The 20,365-nt window shown below is 37.1% G+C and overlaps 1 protein-coding gene across 2 annotated transcripts; it reads right to left on the bottom strand.

Annotated features, from left to right (window-relative positions):
* Nucleotides 1-4,164: 4,164 nt before the first annotated feature.
* copz2 (COPI coat complex subunit zeta 2) lies at nucleotides 4,165-20,352 on the bottom strand. Of its 2 annotated transcripts, XR_003272282.2 has the most exons (10): nucleotides 20,198-20,352; nucleotides 12,808-12,876; nucleotides 11,750-11,834; nucleotides 10,940-11,031; nucleotides 9,132-9,187; nucleotides 8,444-8,521; nucleotides 8,183-8,234; nucleotides 7,826-7,934; nucleotides 7,228-7,266; nucleotides 4,598-5,568 (listed from the first exon to the last, which is right to left on the bottom strand). XR_003272282.2 is itself a non-coding variant. In XM_026165939.2 (9 exons), the coding sequence occupies exons 1-9, from the start codon at nucleotides 20,213-20,215 to the stop codon at nucleotides 5,521-5,523; spliced, it is 537 nt and encodes a 178-aa protein (XP_026021724.2). In that variant the 5' UTR covers nucleotides 20,216-20,348; the 3' UTR covers nucleotides 4,165-5,520. The 2 variants fall into 2 exon arrangements, 1 of the variants encoding a protein (XP_026021724.2); XM_026165939.2 differs by lacking the exon at nucleotides 7,826-7,934 and having other exon boundaries at nucleotides 4,165-5,568; nucleotides 20,198-20,348.
* Nucleotides 20,353-20,365: the final 13 nt, after the last annotated feature.

Here is a 20,365-nt window from a genome sequence, read left to right as displayed (position 1 = left end):
TTAGCAAAAACCTTTTGTAGACCCCTTGTAAGTAATCACCCCTCCTGCAGCCACCTGTGTTAGGAATCACATGAGATAAAAGGAGCACACTTGTGTAAAGTCTAAGAGTTCCAGTCTCTGTGTATAGACACTATAGATACTCATATATTTGTATTGTAAATATGTGTATTTGTCTGTATTCTGAGTATATTTTTCAATCTGTAAAACACATCTGCGTAAATAGTTTGAAGACTTCACTATCTTTTTTTTTTGTGACTGCTGCCTTTAGGGGTCGCCAGATCCTATATGCAAAAGTGCTTTCGGTTCTGGAAAAATGCATCTTCATTTTGTGTTGTCAGCAGCTGAGGTGGCAAAAGCACAGACTTTCTTTACTTACCTAGATGTACAGATAGCTGCAGTACTTCAACAATAAAAAGCTGAAGTACTGCAGCAACGTTTTTATTTAAGTAAAAGGGAAAAAGTACAGGCTTTCAAATGTACTTAGATTAAGAAAGTAAAAGGTAGCTCCTTAATGGATAATTCTACTAACAGCTTTTGTGCAAAGGTAGCTGAACCTTGGGATATGTTAATATGATAATAAAATAATATTAGTACATGATAATACAAAAATTGTTCAAATTTAAAGTCTAATTCTAATGAATTTACTTAGCTTGAAGTGTGTTGTCTAGGACACATGCAGTGAAAAATATTTTATATATATATATATATTTATCTTCCCCTGATTTGTAGAGGGTGACTTTACCTCCACACATAAACAGTAAAATAAGATCAGTCAGGCGTTGAAGTGGAATTCAGCAGGTTGGGAAACCCGAAGGTCAGTGTAGTGGTTCAGCATGGAGAAAAGAATCACAACTTACAATAATTTCTAATGTGAGCTTCAGTGGGTTTTCTTAGTGTACACGTTATGATCAACTGACCTGCTGCTCTTTGTGGATTTACACAGCTAAACTTAACAAGATGTCTGCAGTTTCACTAGCTTTGATGGTTCATGTCCATCCTCTGCACTGAAAGTCTTTATACTATACAGTATGCGGTTGGTATAAAGCTGGAATTCAGTGATTGAGTCTGAATTCATCATTGTAAATGCAAATTTATTTCTGCATTTAATATAACCTAAATCTTACCATGAGCACCAAAGCCACTGTGCACAAGTCCAACACAGAACTTTACTGTGAATTCACCACAGTACTGCAAACTAACCTGTTTATCCTGAACAAAACTACCCAGTATTTTCAGGCAACATCTGAATAACACAAAGTTTGTATAGCTTTGCTTTGCAGAATACTTCACAACATGAAAATATATAATTCCTCAACACATATCATATACACATGCAATATGTGATCAAAATTAAGACATTACAAGTAGGCTTTAAATTTGCAGTTCATCAAACACCCCTGAGCAGCCCTTACCTTTAAATCTAACCTCTCGTCTTTCTGTTTTTCTTATCTTTCTCCATCTCTGAGTGAAGTTAGCTCTCTCTCTTTTCTCTCGATGTGAAATACAACAGCTGGATCTTTAGCTGCAACACACTGTGAGACAAACTGCACACAAACAGTTTGTGTGTTTGCTGATGTTTGTTGAGCTGACATTGAATTTGAAATTACCTGACACTTAAAAATCGTCATTCTTTTCATGCTTCCTCCTATTCTTTTGCACTAGCTAGAGTTTTGAAGTACTCCTTCCGGTCACTTTAACTCCTGTGTATAAACGCTATAGATGATACTGCTGAACCTAAACTAATGAGTCTGTTTTGAAAATGCAAAGAGTAGAAAGTACAGATATTTGTTTAAAAATGTAGGGAGTAAAAGTAAAAAGTTGTCAGAAAAAGAAATACTCAAGTAAAATACCTGAAAATTCTACTAAAGTACAGTAATATTGTAGAGTATTTGTACTTTGTTACTTCCCACTTCTGTCAAACAGGCAAACTTAAGCTGCTGCAGGAACTGTATGAGAATGGGAAATGGTGCGTGATGGTCCCTGGGTTGTTGACCTGCTGTTTTGAGTTTTGTCATTTCCTTTTTCTTTTTGAATTTGGTGAAGTGGTTATAGTCCTCGTTCTTATTAATTGTGCTTTGTGCTTTTGTTCCACTTATTGAGCTTATTATATTTCTTCTTTCAGTTTAAACCGTCTCGCCAAGTGTTCCCCGTCTATGCTTTAGTATCTGTCAGTGATGTCCCCTTGTTTAGTTCTTCATGAGTTATTTTGTTAGTCATCTGTGCTTGTGCTTTGTTTATACTTACTTCCTATGTCTCATTATTAGATTTAGTTCAGCTCTGTGTTTTTTACAGGTGTTTCCACTTTGGCCACATCCCAATTTATATTTACTCCCTCAGTTGTTCTTAGCTCATTGTCATGTCATCCTGTTCCCCTCTGCCTATTTCCAATCTCACCCGGCATTTGTCTCCACCCATTCCTGCCTACCTGCACTCTCTTCTTCACCGCTCTTGTGAAAAATCTTTTGCTTTGGATGTTTGACCTCAGGTATTTAAAATTAGCTACCTTCACTATCTTAAATCCTTGAAGCTTCAAAGTTAAGAGATACGTATCTGTTTCCAAAATATGAATTATGATTTCATACAACAACTGATTTCTGAAAATCTGTTTGAGACACAGACATGTGTAACATGGTTTGAACATTAGCAGAAATCTAAATTGTTAAAGCGTTTTTGAACAAAATGAACTATTAGCCAGGGTCATCTGCCTAATCATAATAAATTACCTAGCCTGAAGTGCAAGCGTCATGGGTCCATTTGATCTTGCACCTGCAGATGACTCAACGGATCCCCTTTTATTCTTCATGAGGTTAGAAGAGTATCAGCATGCCAAATAACCCATTAACCATTTGGTTAATGGGTTATTTGGCATGAAAAACTCACTTCTTGTCTAAATAGACAAGAAGTGAGTTTTCATGCCTCTAACTGTATTTTTATTCATATATGTACAGTGCGTGAAAAACAGTTTACTTCCGATGCTGGAAAACCCTTCAGTGTGGCTGAATTACAAATATTCTGAAAAGAAGAATGGACCAGAATTCCTCCACAGTGATCTGAAAGACCCACTGAAAGTTAAAGAAAGAAAGAAAAAGAAAATATTTAAAGTGGGATAATGTAACAAGGTGATATAGAAACTACAATCTGTGGAAAGAAGGATGGGGGCTCATTCAAATTCATTCGTGAAAGAGAATAAGTACCATATTGTGTTATAATATATACTATATTATCGTACATCTGTTGATATGTCCAATAATGTACATCTGTTTGACTGACACTATTTCAGTCAGACCTTTAATGCCCACTTTTGCCATATTTCAGAAACAAACCATAGAAGAGCAATGTCATGCTAAACGCATCAATTTTGACAATAAAGAGAGGACAATTAATTATTAATAAAACTGAGTCAGAAGCTGTCATTCTATCATTTTTTTTTGTCTTTCTCTTGTTTTGTATATATTCCTCTTGACTGTATATATATTTTTCTGTTTCCTATTTATTCTTTATGTCTTTAGTATTCATATTTTTTACTCAAGCACAGTTGGCCTGGAGCACCCATAATTTTGTTGTACATGTACAATAACCATAAAGGGCTTTTCTGTTCTATTCCAAAATTCATCTCTATGACCCCATGTTCGTTTCTACACATGTGGTACAATGGATATTAATAATCATTCTTAACTAGTATTCAGACTTGTCAGATGTATTAGGTAACTTGGCGATTCTAGATGGGCTGTAGGTGTGAAAGTCAATGGCTCTCTGTCGCTCTATGTCAGCCAGACCAAGATACTCAATATGGTGAAAACATTTTTCGGTCGAATTCCTACTAATATTTCATCCATACTAATATTTTTTTTGATTGCATGCACTTTTATTCCACCTATTTTCAGGCTGCACCTTCACCAAGGATCAATTAAATAAGAGTAGCTGCTATCACGCTGAATCTTACTGATGCTGTTATAAATGATTTACCTCTTTCTTCGACTAAATTAATAAATAATCAAAAAATAACAATACAATGCATGGAAATATATTTTTCATGACTTATTTAAATGCATTGTTACTCTTTAAACCATTAAATATAATTACCTATGAAGTAATACATCAAATAGGTCTACGATCAAATATTACGATTAAACACTGGTGAAAATCAAGAAAAGACAACCTTCATTTCAAAAGTATTATTCAGTTTTATTTCAGGATATCAATAATAATTCAATTTCAGCCAAAATAATAAATAATCTGGTAATAACATAAAAACATTAATTTTCTCTTTGTACCTTAAATTTAAGGATTTCGTCTGATTTCTTGTGCCCTCCGATGAGTTGCAGGCGTGTGCGGCAGCCAGCCAATAATATCATCGGAAAATAAACCCATAACGAACCATTGGCTCGGTGAGTTTAACCACGTGCCAACTGACGTCACCTGATTTCTGCAAATAATTTTCCAGACCACGCCCACACAAACGAAGTCCTTTAGAGTGCTTATTAATATTCATTATGTTAGACACTTTTGAACGCAAATAAATGCGGCATCCACGGGGATGAACTAATTGAAAGTAAAAATAAAAGTACAAGAATATATAATGGCTAAGCAGACCATCTGAAACCAGGACAAATATAGTTTTATTATCTCTCTTGCAGACAGAGAAAACAACATTCATATGTAAAAATAATAATTAGTTTCTCTTTGGCCATATTTCTCTCCACTAACAAAACATGTAATGTCTTTTAAAATCTTTAATTATCATCACAACAGTAGAATAGACAATATTCTTTGTAACTCTGGCCACAGGATCCTGTGCACTTTTTTATTTATTTATTTTTATCTTTTTTAAGCTCCCATTGGTTCTAAAATTCATTCACATGTGCAGACTTTCCTTAAATTAGATTTCCTGCATCTGTACCACAGTGCCTTCTTAGTGTCATAAAACATAACTGCATTTGCTTTTGGGCTTCAAAGAAGCATTATGGAAATCATGAGTGTAACGAGTCAATTGAAACTCAATACAACAAACTTTTAGTATTACCTTCTGTATTCTTGTAGTGTTGTAATAGAAATTAATTTGGCTTTGTAATATTGTTGACACAGTCAAACACACACACACACACACACACACACACACACACACAATGTGAAAGGGGGGGGGGGGGGGGGGGGAGCATAACTCTTCAAAGAAAGCCAGAAGCCACGATCAGTTCGGTGGGACTGAGAACAATGTTGTTCCACCAATCTCTTGCACTTCTTTTGATAATTCAGGTACTGGATAGCTGCCTGCATATTACTTATGATAATAAAATAAGAAGTGTCATTTGGCTTGCTAAATGGCACCTCCACATATGGGCTATGTTTACTCCCAAATGAATTAAATACTTGTCACACACAATAGAAAAAAAATGTCACAAAAAACACACCTAAGGCAGCCTATTGGCCATCACTTCAGTAACATCCATCCCTTCAGTTTGGCCCTGTAAAATAGCTTTGGGACTGGAAACATTCTTTTTGGAAAATCAGATTTGTTTTCAGTCATTTCAGTATAGACCATTTGATCTGCTCCTTGGCTGACTGCAAAACCTGCAAAAGTAAAAAAAATGAAAGAAAATTATATAATAACAAAACATGAATGACAACTGCTTTATAAACAAACAGAAAATGCAACCTTTGTGTAGTATGCACATATATCATTTAATGTGTTTATTCTAACTTCTGATATGTATTTGGTTTAGGCATCAGAAATAGTTCGTTTTAGGAAAAGATTGGGTTTAGACTATAGTAACTTAGTTATAACACTGCTCGTTCTGTTGCTCTCATATATGTGTTACAGAAGTTTTTGAAACCTTAGCACAGTCCAGTATTACCCTTTACATTACAATATAATGTCAAAAAGTATCTTACCGTAGAATACAAGTCTGTTTAGTAAAGGTAGAGTGGTTCTAATGCTTTACATAACTGAGAACTCCTGCACAGTAAAGCATGGTGCTACAGTACGACTGTTTAAACACTAGAGGGCAGGCTGAGCTTATGCTCACAACCATGTGAAGTCATGCCACCATGTTAAAGCGCAACAAAATCGTAATACAAAACACATCTTTGTTCTACTGCCACTAAATAAATACAGTGGGTTAATGTTTTCAAAATCTACATGTTTCAACAGCTTGTTCTTGTATGTTCTTTACTGGTTTATCTTTTAACTGTTTTTCAGTCCTTAGAAGAGGTTAAATTACAGCAGTGAGAAATCGGCCAGCAGGTGGCGCACTAAGCTCAAATTTAAAGGCCCTTGATTCAGTATGGCATTTAAAGGCAGCCTAATGTGCAGCGTGTCTATTGTGTTGATCACGTAAAAACGTTAGATGCACGTTAGAGTCAAGATATACCGCAAGTTGTGTTTAGTCAATAGCATTGCATTGGTCAAGATCTACAAGCTGTCAAATTTCTATCATCATGTACAGGCAGCATAATTAGAAACTAATGGAAATGAGATGAGAATGTCAACCAAGGTATGAACGTTCATAGCTTATAATCTTTTCAAAAACTCTTTTAATTTGAGTAAATGGGGAAAACACACGAGTGGACATGATCTCTGAGTTTAGTATTCAGCTCTCCTCCATCTGTCCATCAATCAAGATAAATAATAAATGTGCATGCCAAATATTCTCGGCCAAAAAACTAACCGCAAGTTGCTCTCCGATGCATCAATCAGCGCATGAATGAATGTCAGATATAAAGCACTTTAGCAGAAAAAGCATTAAAATGCTTGTATGAATGGGTGAATGAGGCAAGTTGTAGAAAAGCACTATATAAGAACCAGTCCATTTACCATGTGACTAAAACTTTGGAAATATGTGAGGTCAGGCATTGTCTGTTATAGCTCAAAACATAATTGTAATTGCTCAGTAAGCAATTGATACATCAACTAGAGAATCTCCTCTTCTGCCACTAATGGTTATCCTCCTTTTCTTCATTGTGGTGTGTCAGTTATAGAGCATTAGCTTTTTTGGGGGTGACATTATTAAATGCCTTTATGTCCTTCCAGTGCCTCTAAAACAGCTCCGACCCACTGAAGGATTGACTTTACAATTAAAACTGCCTTGAAAAGACTGTTGTTGCAAATTGGTGCTATATAAATAAAACTGAACTGAATTGAACTGCATTTGTGTATGCATGTGATGCCTTCATGTTTGTGTGTATAGCTTTGGCAATGATATTCACAGAGTCTGTTTGCTTGTGTATTACCTGAGCCACGCTTTGTTCAGTTAATGGGTTCTCATCCGCCTGTAATCAAAATGACATGAAAAAAAGTCAAAAAGTCAAATACTTAACACACACACACACACACACACACACACACACACACACACACACACACACACACACACACACAGTGCATTAGATCTGTGGAACAAAGAATAGCACACTATAACCCAGTGACATTCAAACAGTGCTAGTTAACAGTTCAACCAGTCACAATTCATAGTGGAGCTTGTAGCCATGCTTGTGGTGTAGCTTCAGGGCAAGCACCGTCTGGTATGCAATCATTCACTTTAATTATCTGATTGACACAGTTCCCAGAGACTAACTCTTTTCACTTGGATGACGTCTTCAGTGTTACTCTAGCGCCACCAGCAGGTCATAGTTATCAAGTATAGAAAAATAACATGTTAGTCCACATGCTCTCCCACCATGCATTTACCTTTTCTGTTTTGCCCATTCCTCCTTCCTCCCTTCACTGAGTCTTACTCCTTCTCATCCATTCATTCTTACTCTCTCACTCACTCACTCTTTCTCTCTCTCCACGTCACTATCTTTCACATTGGCCTTCTTCCTCTCTCACCCTCGGTCTGTCTGTCTGTCTACAGCAGCTGGCTCCTGTCTGTTTGTGCCTCTAGGTTACCGGTGATGTAATCAAAGAGGACGAAGCCATAGGCTGGCTCTGACATTAGCTGACACCAATCAGAAGAAGAGAGAGAGGGAGAAGGACAGGAAGAAAAGTAAAACAGGGAAGAGAAGGCAAGAAGCAAGTCAAAAAAGCTAAAGGGAGCTACAGCAAATCTTGATGTAGCCGTTCTAATCAGACCAAACACCTGCATTGATTTGTATTTCTACAATCTAACACACTTGTTTTCTGTTTGAATTTCCAATGGTTATACTGATACAATAGGTTTTGGGGAATAACTGACAGAAATCTTACCCTGTAGTTGACTTTCTGTAGGACCTGCTGTGGATCACTCTCCAGAATCACCCTGGCAACAGGAAAAACAACCAATAAGGGTAGAGTTCTGTATAAGCAGGACTGGGATTGCTTATGGGATCATGGCATTTTACATACTAAACATTTTTTTATTTTAATAATAGAAATACCTATCATCATTTTGCCTATAAATATCAGGCAAAATGATCAAAAGGAACTCATATTGACTATTCTAGTTGGATAAACTTTTCTTTCTCTCACCCCCCATCAATGATTTCATCCACAACAAGAAACACTCCTTCCATGTTTTCCAATAAACACCTCCGCTCCACATTTTTCCTGCAGGATAAATAAAAAAATTACACGCGTCATTAGACACGTTACTTAGGATCTCATATGATCATCATCATTTTAAGTTAAAGTTTTTATTCCTCTAACTTAAGTAACTTAAAGTATTCACATTTCTGGCTTTTTAAAAACCCATTATTGCTTTATTTTTATTTTTTGCCCTCACAATAGCTCAATCTCTCCTTAGTCTCAGTTACTCACACACTGCATTACTATTGCATTGGTTCCCATAGTAACCATACCCATCATTGTTTGACTAATGTTGCAATAAACAGTGAGGGACTCTGATATGAGCTTTAACAGGTTAAAATGAAAAAGGAGTACTATTTGTCATTTAGTTTAATTTATTTATTAAATATAATTATTTATATTTCACATTATTTATTATAACACTTTGATGCTACTGAGGCTACATGGAGGACAAAAGCTCTAATTCATTTGCATGAAGAAAAGTCTGAAAAAGAAGATTGTGAATTTCTCTATTTGGGCTCTGATTACCTCTGTATTGTTCTAAACATCATTACAAAATATCAATGAAACCACTCACTTATGCAGTTTTTCTTTTTCTTGAAAACAAAAAACTTTTTTTTGAAGACGGTACCTGAGGATGTGACTGGTGGAGTCAAACAGGCAGTTAAGTACTGACATCAGCATGAGCTACCAAGAAAAAGAAAAGTCAGTATATGAGATACAAAGATATAAATCAATGCAAATTGATGTTAAAGCAGAATCAATTAGATTTCATGGCCTAAATAAGCTAAATACTGCACATTCAACATATACCAGCTTAGCAAAGTATATAGGTCAGAGGTGTCGAACTCCAGGCCTCGAGGGCCGGTGTCCTGCAGGTTTTAGATCTCAATCTGGGTCAACACACCTGAATCAAATGATTAGTTCATTATCAGGCTTCTGGAGAACTTCAAGACATGTTGAGGAGGTCATTTAGCCATTTAACCTGCAGGATACCGGCCCTCGAGCCCTGGATTTCGACACCTGTGATATCGGTGAATATGCTGCTCATGAGAAGTGTTCTTTTATTAATCATTATAGGTTTAAAACTTTCCAACCAAGCTGTAACCCAAAATAATCTCCACACAACTGCAACATATAGAACAATCCCTGAAAATAGCTTAAAAAAATCCATAAATCCCACAGGCTGTACAAATGAAAGAGACTGTAGCTAACTGAACCTTTATGGTAAATGTTACTGCCCTGAAGCACCTCAATTTGAAGAGCAATTACTAGACTAATTAAGTAGATTTCATGGAGTATCTTATTTTTCCTTGAAAATAATCTTTAGCATTTTACAATAGAAATCATTATTATGTGAAGGTATCGCCAAGTTTTCAATTGTAGTGTATAAACACACAACTTTTTCCAGGTTTTTTTCCGTCTTTACTTTTTTTTTTTGCATTGCACCAAAGAGTATTTATAGAAACACATAAATATTATATTTATGTATTTCTATAATACATAATACAATAAAATATATTGTATTTTGTCTACAATATATTGTAGACAAAATACAATATATTTTATAGTCTTATTTTATATTATATAGTAATATTAATATAATATAATATTAATATAATATAATATATAATATAATATATAATATAATATTAATATATATGTAATATTATAATATGTATAATATAATATAATATTTTATAGTCTTCTAGAAATTTGGACAATTGACTTCATTTGATTAACTTTAAGGAGTATTTTACTTCTAACACTGAATTATTAAAGTTCAAATAACCCCCAACAACGTTCTAACAGAGCAAAGAAAACCCCAGCACTGTCTTTGTTTCTTATATTCCTAAAATGTTCATTCTTACTTTGGCTCAGTGTCCAGTGGACATGCTGACCTATTCAAGGTTTTTTGTTTTTTGCTTTCTTTGCCTGTTTGTCTTAATGTCAGTGAAACATTAATCTGACTCTGAGAATGCTGCATAAGAAATGCAACCTTTCTGTGACACCAGAGCAGGCAACTGAATTTAGAAACAACAAGTAATTACCTTTAAACTGTCTTGTGTGCCTACAGCTGAGAATTCCATAAAAAAATATTGATATGAGCCTAACTCTTGTTAAGAGGTTACTACTGTAACTTATGTGATTTGTGTGAAAAATAATATTGGATGAATTTGTTGTTTAAGAGCTGAGAAGAAACAAGAAACCGTCTGGTGACATGGAACACATGCCATTCTGCCTTCAGAATACAAAGCAGAATAAAATTTAAAAAAATTAATAAAAAAATAAAAGCACGCTTATGTGAGTAAACATTTGAACAAAAATGACTGAGCTCCTTTTAAAACATATGCAGATAAACTTGACGTAACATATTCACAATGAATTTTAATTTTATTACTGCAGATGTACTTTATTGGCAGACAAAATTTAATTCACCTCATTTTCCTGAGCACTTCCCACAACGTAGAAGAAAAGATCTATACTGCTCTTGTACACGATGGTCATGCCTTCCAGAAAAGCTATTTCATCTAGATAGAGAATGAGACGTGACAGGGTTAGCATAAGCATGACTTTATTAATTTGCTTCTATATAGAAGTGTAAAATAAAGTTTATTCAGTGACACAACTGCCAAATATATAGTGACAGGCAAGCAAAGGGGTGAGAGGGAAAGAAGGCAGAGACGAGTGACAGAAAAGCAATTAGACAGAAACTTGATATAAAGAGAGGAAGGAGATGAGTCGGAGAAACAAATGATACAAATGAATGTTGGGAAGGAGTGGAACTGATAGATAAAACATAAAAGGGGAGAAGAAAGACAAAGCAGAAGTGGAGAAAATAAGGAATGAAGATTAGGACAAAAGGAGAGATAATGGCAACGTGTTAAAGAGGCCAGGGGTAGAGACTCAGGTATCAGTTGGGTGAAACTTGGAATCCTACAAAAAAGCTTATGGGTAGGTCAGGTTTTTCATCCAAATGAATGAAAACCCAAAAGTTTTACAAGGGTAATACCAACTACAGCGTTCTGCCACAAATAATGGTCTAGCATGGTTTGGCGGGTGGAAACCAGGTCAATGTAAAAAGTGATTTAGGTTACAAGTGACAAGAGAGTGTGTAACAGTCTGGACACTGGAGACGTCTGTGAACATTCAGCACAATACAAAGGGAGGGAGCGACGGGTGGGGGTGGGGGCGCATGCATCACACACCAGAACAGATCTACATAAAACAGAAGAGAGTGGAACTTACTGTCTGCTTTGTGTGTCTTGTTAAAAACATTCCTTTCAAAGGTTTTCTGCTCCTTCATGGAGGGGTAAAGCTCTGGGTCATAGTACTAAAACAGGAACTTTTATGAGTGACTCAGTTTACTTACATAGTGCATTGCTAATAAATTCTAAACTTGATAGTTAAACTTTACCACTTAGTATTTACTGTTACAAACAATGAAATCAACTCAATCAAATGCACCCCTAACCCACACAAACATATCAGCGGCATCCTTTGCACTCACTGTTAGTTACTTTAATCAAGTTGAAGCTGAGAAATCTTTTCTCAGGTTTATCTACTTCGGCCATAGCCACTTATTATTTCTGACTGTAGGTAGACGACTCAGCTGGTGATAATCAGGGCAGTCGTTATTTGTGAATCAGTCACTGAAAACTCAGATTTTGTTTTGTTTGGAAATTTCCAAGTTAGTTGGTAAGCTAACTGACTGGTTTCATATTTACTCTACAGACATTGCTTGTCCTATTTTCTGTCTTCGCTTTTCATTCACCCCCCCCCCCCCCACACACACACACACACACACACACACACAGCAGGTGACTGTCTCTCACTGATCCTGGTCCTGATTGAGGTGCTTTGAAGAAAGGACGTTCTTCTACCCTACTCTCACTAAGTGCTGCTCTTAATCATCAGAGGTCTCTTTCTAATATTGTACAGCAATAATTATTTGGAACAGTTCTGAAATAAACATTGCAGATGTATAAGACAACAATAAGGCTGATCAAGGCACATCTTAACAAATATATTAATGTGTTCCTCAAAATACTGTTTACATTTTCTACAAGAAAAAAGTACAAAAAATTCAGATACAGGGCTTTGAAGTAAATTTAAATTACCCTCAGTAGTAAATGGTTATTGTTTATTGTGCAATGTAAATTTCATGTTTAAGTCATATAAAACTTATGTCCCATATTGTGACTTATTCATGAAAGTACTCCCTTTCATATTTTTGTCATACAAAACAAAGTTTATATTAAAGCGCTTCCATTTTTTCCCTTGTGTAAAGACCACATTGAACTCACCTTTGACAAAAGTCTGTTTCCATCATTGTCGAGAATAAAAACTGCTTTAACTGTGTAGAGGGACGGTTCCTGCAGCGATAAACAGAAAGAACATTGAAAATATTTTAGCTTCGCTGAGTCATCTTGGGGAAACATCTTGAACATAATAGCATAGCTTCAGTCACATCTGTTCCTCTCATACCTGGATAACACTTAAAAGAGCATTGCAGCAGCAGCCTCTTTTAAATACTCTCTCATCTACTTACACACACTGAAGCTGCCCAGTCCAACCAGTTTCTACAATTTATGCTGCAGTTTATTCAGTGTTTTAATCTTTGTTGTTTATCCTGGTTTGTTTTACAGTTTTCCAGTTCTGGGAATTATCACATATTTCTACTTAATACATTTTCCGTTCTCCTGCATCCACATCTAGACAGCTATCTGTCCATCCCTGCGATGATTTTTCAGACCCGGGACAAAGTTCTGTTATGCACTGACTAGCACAGATTCACAGTCAGAGTGTATCACAGAACTTAGACCAGACACTTAGCTCATCCAAAGTCCAGTATTCCAGGCTCACATAACCAGAGTCCTAAAGCTGTAGATGGCTCAGTCTATCCTTCATTTGATCAAACGTGTTTCTTGTTATGTTGATGCTGACTGAACTTTAAGTGATGAGTAAACATACACGGACATACTCCAACATACTGTAGTTATAGCATATAGCATTTGTAGGTAAACACTACATAACCAATGACAAGTACTGCAAGTCTTTTACTTTAATTTGTCATGTAACGAGGTCATTCTTAATACTATTTTTTACTCCTTTCTTTTCCTTTCTCCATACACCCTGGAAGCAGGTGAAGATGCAGCAGAAATACCTACTCTTAACAACATTCTGATTAGCAAAGTGCACGTGAGGTGTATGCTGACAACTGACTGAAGGAAAGCTAGCAGCTAGCTCAAGTCACAAGGCAAGGCCATAAAAATAAAGACTATTATTTGCTACCAAGTGCAGAAGGAGTTCTCAATATTTTTCCAGGAAACCAGAAACTCTAAAGTATAAAAAGAATATCTTTGATCATGGAGTGTAGGTTATGTCAACCTATAGCCCAATACATATTATATTAAAAAATGTTACATCAAATAGTTTTCATTGGGTCTTCAGAACATGTTTTAGCCGGTAAAGATGCCACTGAATTATGAATTAGTTACTAGGAGACAAATGTACCACTGTCCAATTAAACAAATATGAGTTTCAGGCATGAGAACAGATCCTATATGCTTATGTCTCTGTTCTTAGCTAGTTTGCTAATGGCTACAAGCACGAGTACATTCAGCAGTCACCTAGTTAGTAAGTTTTATTAAGTGCTGAAGGGTCCAGGTGCAATATGTCAGCCATTATTAAGTATTGTGCAGTCTATGTTTAGATAAACAGCAAACTTAAACTCATTAACAGATATCAAGCTGAAGAATCATATTTTGGAAAGAGATTTGAATACTGAAACTTCTGGTGCAATCTGCCTCTGACCCTGTCTTTCATATCCACATTGCATAACATTATGATCACTGACTGGTGATATGAATAACACTGATTAACTCTTCATCATGGCCTCTGTTCCACCAGAGAGTCTGGCAAGGGCCAAATTGTGGTGGCTAGATGACTGTCAGAGCATCTCCAATACTGCAGCTCTTTCTTGGATGTTCCCAGTGTATAGTTTTCAATATGTATCAAAAGTAGGGATGGGTATCGAAAACCGGTTCTTGTTGAGAACCGGTTCCCACTGTTTCAATTCCTTGGAATTGTTTGCCATTTTTGCAAACGATTCCCTTATCGATTCCAGTCGCCCCGAATGACGTCACCACGTTGCGGAGCGTCATTTACCTGGCAGGAAACGGCGCCTAAGCGGCTTAAACGCTCAAAAGTTTGGTTATACTTTATGAGAACGGATGACAACAGGGCAACTTGCAATACTTGCAAAGTAGATATTTCATTTGAGGGAGGAAACACTGCGAATATGCAAAAGCATTTGCTCACAAAACACGCGATGACCTTAAATGAATGTCGTGATTTTAATTCCGCTCCGGACTCGTGAATCTCAACCCAGCAGCAGCGGTAACGTTTGCACGTCTTCTCCCGTTAATGCGGCAGGTAAATAATCAACTAACAGTGCGTATTATGTTAGCGCGATCCGCCTTATTACAAAACCTGCTATTACTGTGCATTTAGTGACCATGATGAGACAGAGTCTGGCTGGCTCAGATGCTGGCAGTTCTCGCTGCAGTCTACCGGTAGCGTCTCCTTTCAGGCCAGGATAGACGAATGTGACTAAGTTTGAGCAGTGACTAAGTTTGTGGTAAAAGGCTTGCACCCATTTGCCACAGCAGATGCCCCGATTTTCGGTAAGTGAATGTATTTAATTGTAGGCAGGGACATTACTGGATATTCTTGTGTAATTGCTACAGAATAATTTATGTTATACTTTGTTATTCCTACAGAAGAATATTTATTTTATTATTTTACAGTTTTTTTTCCCCGGGGACCCTGTGACACCCCATTGAAGAGCCATAGGCTGGATCTCTTAAGATCTCACTGTTGGGTTTGTAAGGCCATGCTACTCCTAAATTTCTATCTTGTTCAAAGGGAAGATATAAAACAAAGTTCTAAGCTAATTGACTTTAGTGTTCTCCTTTTTTTTAAAAGAATCAATAAGAGAATTGATAAAGAATCGAATCGTTAAACAGAATCGAAAATGGAATCGGAATCGTGAAAATCTTATCAATACCCATCCCTAATCAAAAGTGGTCCAAGGAAGGAACAGTGGTGAACCAACGTCATGGGTGGCCAAGGCTCATTGATGCATATGGGGAATGAAGGCTGGTCTGTGTGGTCGGATTCAAGAGACAAGCTGTTGTAGCTTAAACTGCTGAAAAATGTAATGCAGATTCCGATAGAAAGGTTTCAGAATACACAGTTGGAGCATCATGGCCGCAGAACACTCAGGATGCCATGCTGACCCCTATTCACCGTGGAATGTGGCAACAATTGGAATGTGAATATCAGAATTGGACCTTTGAGCGATGGATGAAGGTAGCTTGGTCTGCCAAATCTTTGAATTTTTTTCACATCAAGTGGATGGCATGTATGTCACTTACCTGAAGAACACCTGGAACCAAGATGCACTATGGGAAGAAGACAAGCTGGCAAAGGCAGTGTGATGCTTTGTTCAATGTTCTATTGGGTTCTGCCATTCATGTGGATGTTACTTTGAAAAATACTGTCTCCCTAAGTATCCGGTCTTTAAGTGATGACGTATCAACCCTGCTTCTGGGTCCAAACTACTCTGCGTTTATTAAGGCTGTTGTGTTTTTAACATGTTTTAATGTTTTGTATCTTGTTCTATTTAATCTGAACAAGCCCCTAAAAAAAGGCAGTGATCACTGTCAGCCTCTGTTTTTATTACCACTATACATTTTAAAGCTCAGTTTTTAAAACCTTATGATGTAACTACAGCCCAGCCCATGCAACAGTAAATTAATGACTAACCTCGTATTGTGGATGGGTTATCTCAGTTCTCCTGACTGAAGTTTGGTCCATTTACAGCATCTTGCCATGCGATTGCATGGTAGGAACACAATTTGCAAAATAAAGGATATTTTTAGCTGATGCTGTAATAAAGGAAATGCTAAATGTGGCTCATTTTAAAGTCAAACATTGATTTTAATAAAAAAAATGAACTGTACTTTATCAATGACCTCTTTGCTGTTTGGTACGGAGCCCCTCTGATGACATGGTCCAAAATATAAATAAATTGTGGCCACAAAATACTACTTCGTGCCCTTGAAATAGTATAACGTGCCCACGAAATACTTATTTGTGGCCACAAAATACTATTTCGAGGGCACGAAATAGGTATAACGCACGCACGAAATGCTAATTTGTGGGCACGAATTGAGTATAACGTGGCAACGAATTATGCGTTTGTGGCAACAAAATAGATAACGTGCGCACATCATATTGATACAATTCCTGGACAGCTGTGTAGAGACATAAGCATAAGAGTAGGCTAAACCTATACACCATGGACAGAGACAGTATGATTGAGTTTTATTTTAGGCTGGGAATGAGCTACAAATGCATTTTGAAAATCCTGGCATTGCAAGGAACCATTATTACGGAGAGACATTTAAACAGGATATTAAGATAAGATAACCTTTATTAGTCCCACACGTGGGAAATTTGTTTTGTCACAGCAGGAAGTGGACAGTGCAAAAGTTATATAGCAATTATTATTATTGAGAGCCCAGTTGCTTTACAGACGTAAGTACGACCTGGACGCCGGGATAGATTTTATTGCCAACCAACTGCAAGGGCCTGGGAAGGATCACGGTTATCGGTCAAGTGTTTTGTGCCCACAAATTAGCATTTCGTGCGCACGTTATACCCATTTTGTGCCCACGAAATAGTATTTTGTGGCCACAATTTATTTATTTTTTGGACCATGTCATCAGAGGGGCTCCGTAGTTTGGTGATCTATTATGTTTCTTTTTTGCTGAAGGGTTGTCGGATGTTCAATACTGATTATAAATTTTACCCCTGTGGCTGATACTTTTATTGTCCTCTTAATTTAATTGTTCTGGTACACTGTTATAATGTTAAACTTTTGAAAATATTTTGTGGCTCATCTACACCTTTTGGACTACAATGTCAGTCTCAAATCTCTGAGATCAGTTTTGAGCTGCAAAACTTGCGCTTTGTGTGGAAGCACAGTTAGCATGAACAAATAAACAGGGTTTAGTGATTTATCATTGTAATAGATTAGTCTCCTCTTGCTAACCACCTTGGCCAACATGTTGAGAAGATAACATGAGTTATTAATAACTCCTTTAGTACATTGACAAGCAAAGCTCTAATGATGATGGAGATGGAGAAGCAACAGCAGCTCTCACCATGTCTGGGCCAGTAAATTGGGCTAGCTAACCAAGTACAGACTTAGCTGGTTTAGCATCTATGTGAAATGAATTTGTTGGCTGAATATTTCACTTGACCTTTTTTTTAATTAATATTTTTAATCCCCTGTGTAGATATTGAGAGTTAACCATGTCCCCCAGTGTTTTAAATGTGCAACTTATAGTGGGGTTTTTTTTCTGAAGGATCAGTTGTTTTAAATGACTCCACTTAATAACAGTGATCCAAAAGAAAAGAACCAGAAAAGGCCAGATTAAAAACAGATCATGTAAATGTAACTTTAATTTCACAGACATGCAATAGTAAATAGGGGGTGTAACCCTATTATTAAGATGCAAATGCATGAGAAAGGAGCAAGACACATACAAGGGGCAGAGATGAAACCAGGGAGGCAGGAAAAAGAAAGAATGAGTCTGAGAAAGACGCATAATCAAAATCTCAACGGAAGTGAAAGAGCAAGATGGTGAGAAGAAGTAAGAGAAAAGTAAAAGAATTACTCAGATAATTTACATTAGCTAGACGTAAATCAAATTATACAGCTGGCATTGTAAGAATCATACGCTGACGATGCAGTTCTGAGTATTATCAGAATAATGTACTTATATTACTTTATTTAGGATGTCAATTTAGAATTGTAGTTACAGTTACATTTATCCAAAAGTATTTGGATAAATATCCATCAGTGCATGGATGGGGATGCAGTAGGCCAACATCTATACCAGTAACATTTGGGCAGTAACCAGTGGCATCTGTAGTATTTTAAAGAGTTGCATTTTTACATGACCTACCTTATACACGAGATACATGTTTTTATATTTGACTTTTGCTATTACTTTTCCATTGCTCACTTTTAGTTGTAAATCAGCCAGTTAATTGTAGAAGATTCTTACTTTAAACATCAATATCAATATAAACCACGATCTCTGAACATTTAGCCAGTGGAAAATGGTTGTAACACAACTAAAAATAGTACACTGATATCAATAAACACATTATCCCTGCTTTCTGTCCTATATATGAATGTATTCCTCTTATAAACATGTAAGCAGCAATTTGGTGCTGTGGCTGTTCCAGCCAATTTAGAGCTGAAAGAAAGGAATGGAAAATGTGAATCTTTCACTTAGATTAAGTTACTTTGTTGTAGTACACATGGTGATTACTTGAGTAGCAAAGCCACAATGTAAAAATACTCAACACTCACAGACTACTTACACAGAAACTACTGACTAGAAAAGTGTAAATAGATAAGTATATTGAAAGTAACAGCCCTTATATTATATGATATTCATTCGTTATCAAGTAGATTTCTCCTGTTATAGATATTCGAGTTGGGGCTGTTGGGACAATAAAGGATTTTGTATGTAAAAAATGCCAAAGTTCTACAGTAACATGCAGTAAAATGCAAAGTTTCTTTAAAATACTTTAGTAAAATTACATAAGAAAGCTACTTTTTGCCTTTGCTGCATATTGTTCAACAATATATAACAAAGCAAAACATTGTGTAGGAGTATCACTAGTTTTGTATGCAAAATGATGCAATTTACGGTCCTTTATAAGGAAAACGATGATAAGCAGGCTAAGATCATACTTTTAAGAGCCGAGAAAGAGTAAACCAAGAAGAAAGAATTAGGACAGATAGAGGTATTCTGGAGAAGCACGGATGAGAGAGAAAGAGAAACTTACACTCACACACGCAGAGAGAGAGAGAGAGAGGGCGAGAGGGAGTGAATAAATGGTGCGCAGGGCAAAAGAGGAGCGAGCGAGCGAGAGAGAGAACAGTGGACGTGGCACCTGCTCTGGTCTACACGTCAGTCCACATATGCTCAACACACGCAGGCATTTAAATACGCAGACCGGCTTTAACCATACCGCTTGTTCCATTAAACACTACAGTGTCCGCTTTACACGCGTGATCCGTGCAGGAACCGAAGCTTTGCTTGATTACCGTGTAGCGCCATCCTGTTGCGCTCCACGCTGGACTCTGTGTGGATAAGTGTGTAACAGCTGTGGGTCAGCCGCTCCACGGTAATGGAATTTACTTCACAACGTAAGAAGTTGTCGCGCTGCCAGCACCATCAGCAATAATATTTGTACATATGACATACACATAGAAAGAAAAAGTGTGACTTTAGCTTCGTGACAAACAGTTACCAGGCCTGCGTGTCCACAGTCAGCTCCAGTCCGAGTCCACTAGCATTAACTTAAAAATAAAAGCTGTTTCTGCTTTATGGACAATCTGCACCCAAGCCCCCCTCCCAGCCTCCCTCCCGCCTGTCTACCACCCCCTTTCTTGCCGAACACCTTAACTGCTATAGTGCAACAAATGTCCCGCACACTGCTAACCAAAATATATAAACCGCCGAGCACATTAATATCCCATCCACCTGGAAATGAAAGCACACTGGTTCCCGTTCTAGTTGGTGAAACGGCGGAGAGGCTCACCGGAGACGTGGAATCCATTGCTGCTGCTGCTGCCGTCGCTCCGCTCGCTCGGTGTGTTGACGTGGACAGCTCTGAGCTGTCACGCCGAGATCAGCGCTTTTATTTTTTTTCTTTCTCTTCTTTACGGAGCCGCCCGGGCGCGCTCACGCGCTCGCAGCAGCCAACCGG

This window comes from Astatotilapia calliptera, chromosome 4, assembly GCF_964374335.1.
Source record: "Astatotilapia calliptera chromosome 4, fAstCal68.1, whole genome shotgun sequence".
NCBI lineage: Eukaryota > Metazoa > Chordata > Actinopteri > Cichliformes > Cichlidae > Astatotilapia > Astatotilapia calliptera.
This window is presented reverse-complemented; position numbering and strand designations above follow the sequence as displayed.

Bases quoted from the DNA above. Each gene is read 5' to 3' on its own strand.
- copz2 (XM_026165939.2), bottom strand. The intron at 8,235-8,443 runs GTGAGAGAAAGA...TCCTGTTGCCAG, and splicing joins GATGAAATCATTGATGGGGG to GGTGATTCTGGAGAGTGATC. The intron at 7,267-8,182 runs GTAAGATTTCTG...TTTTGATTACAG, and splicing joins TACAGAAAGTCAACTACAGG to GCGGATGAGAACCCATTAAC.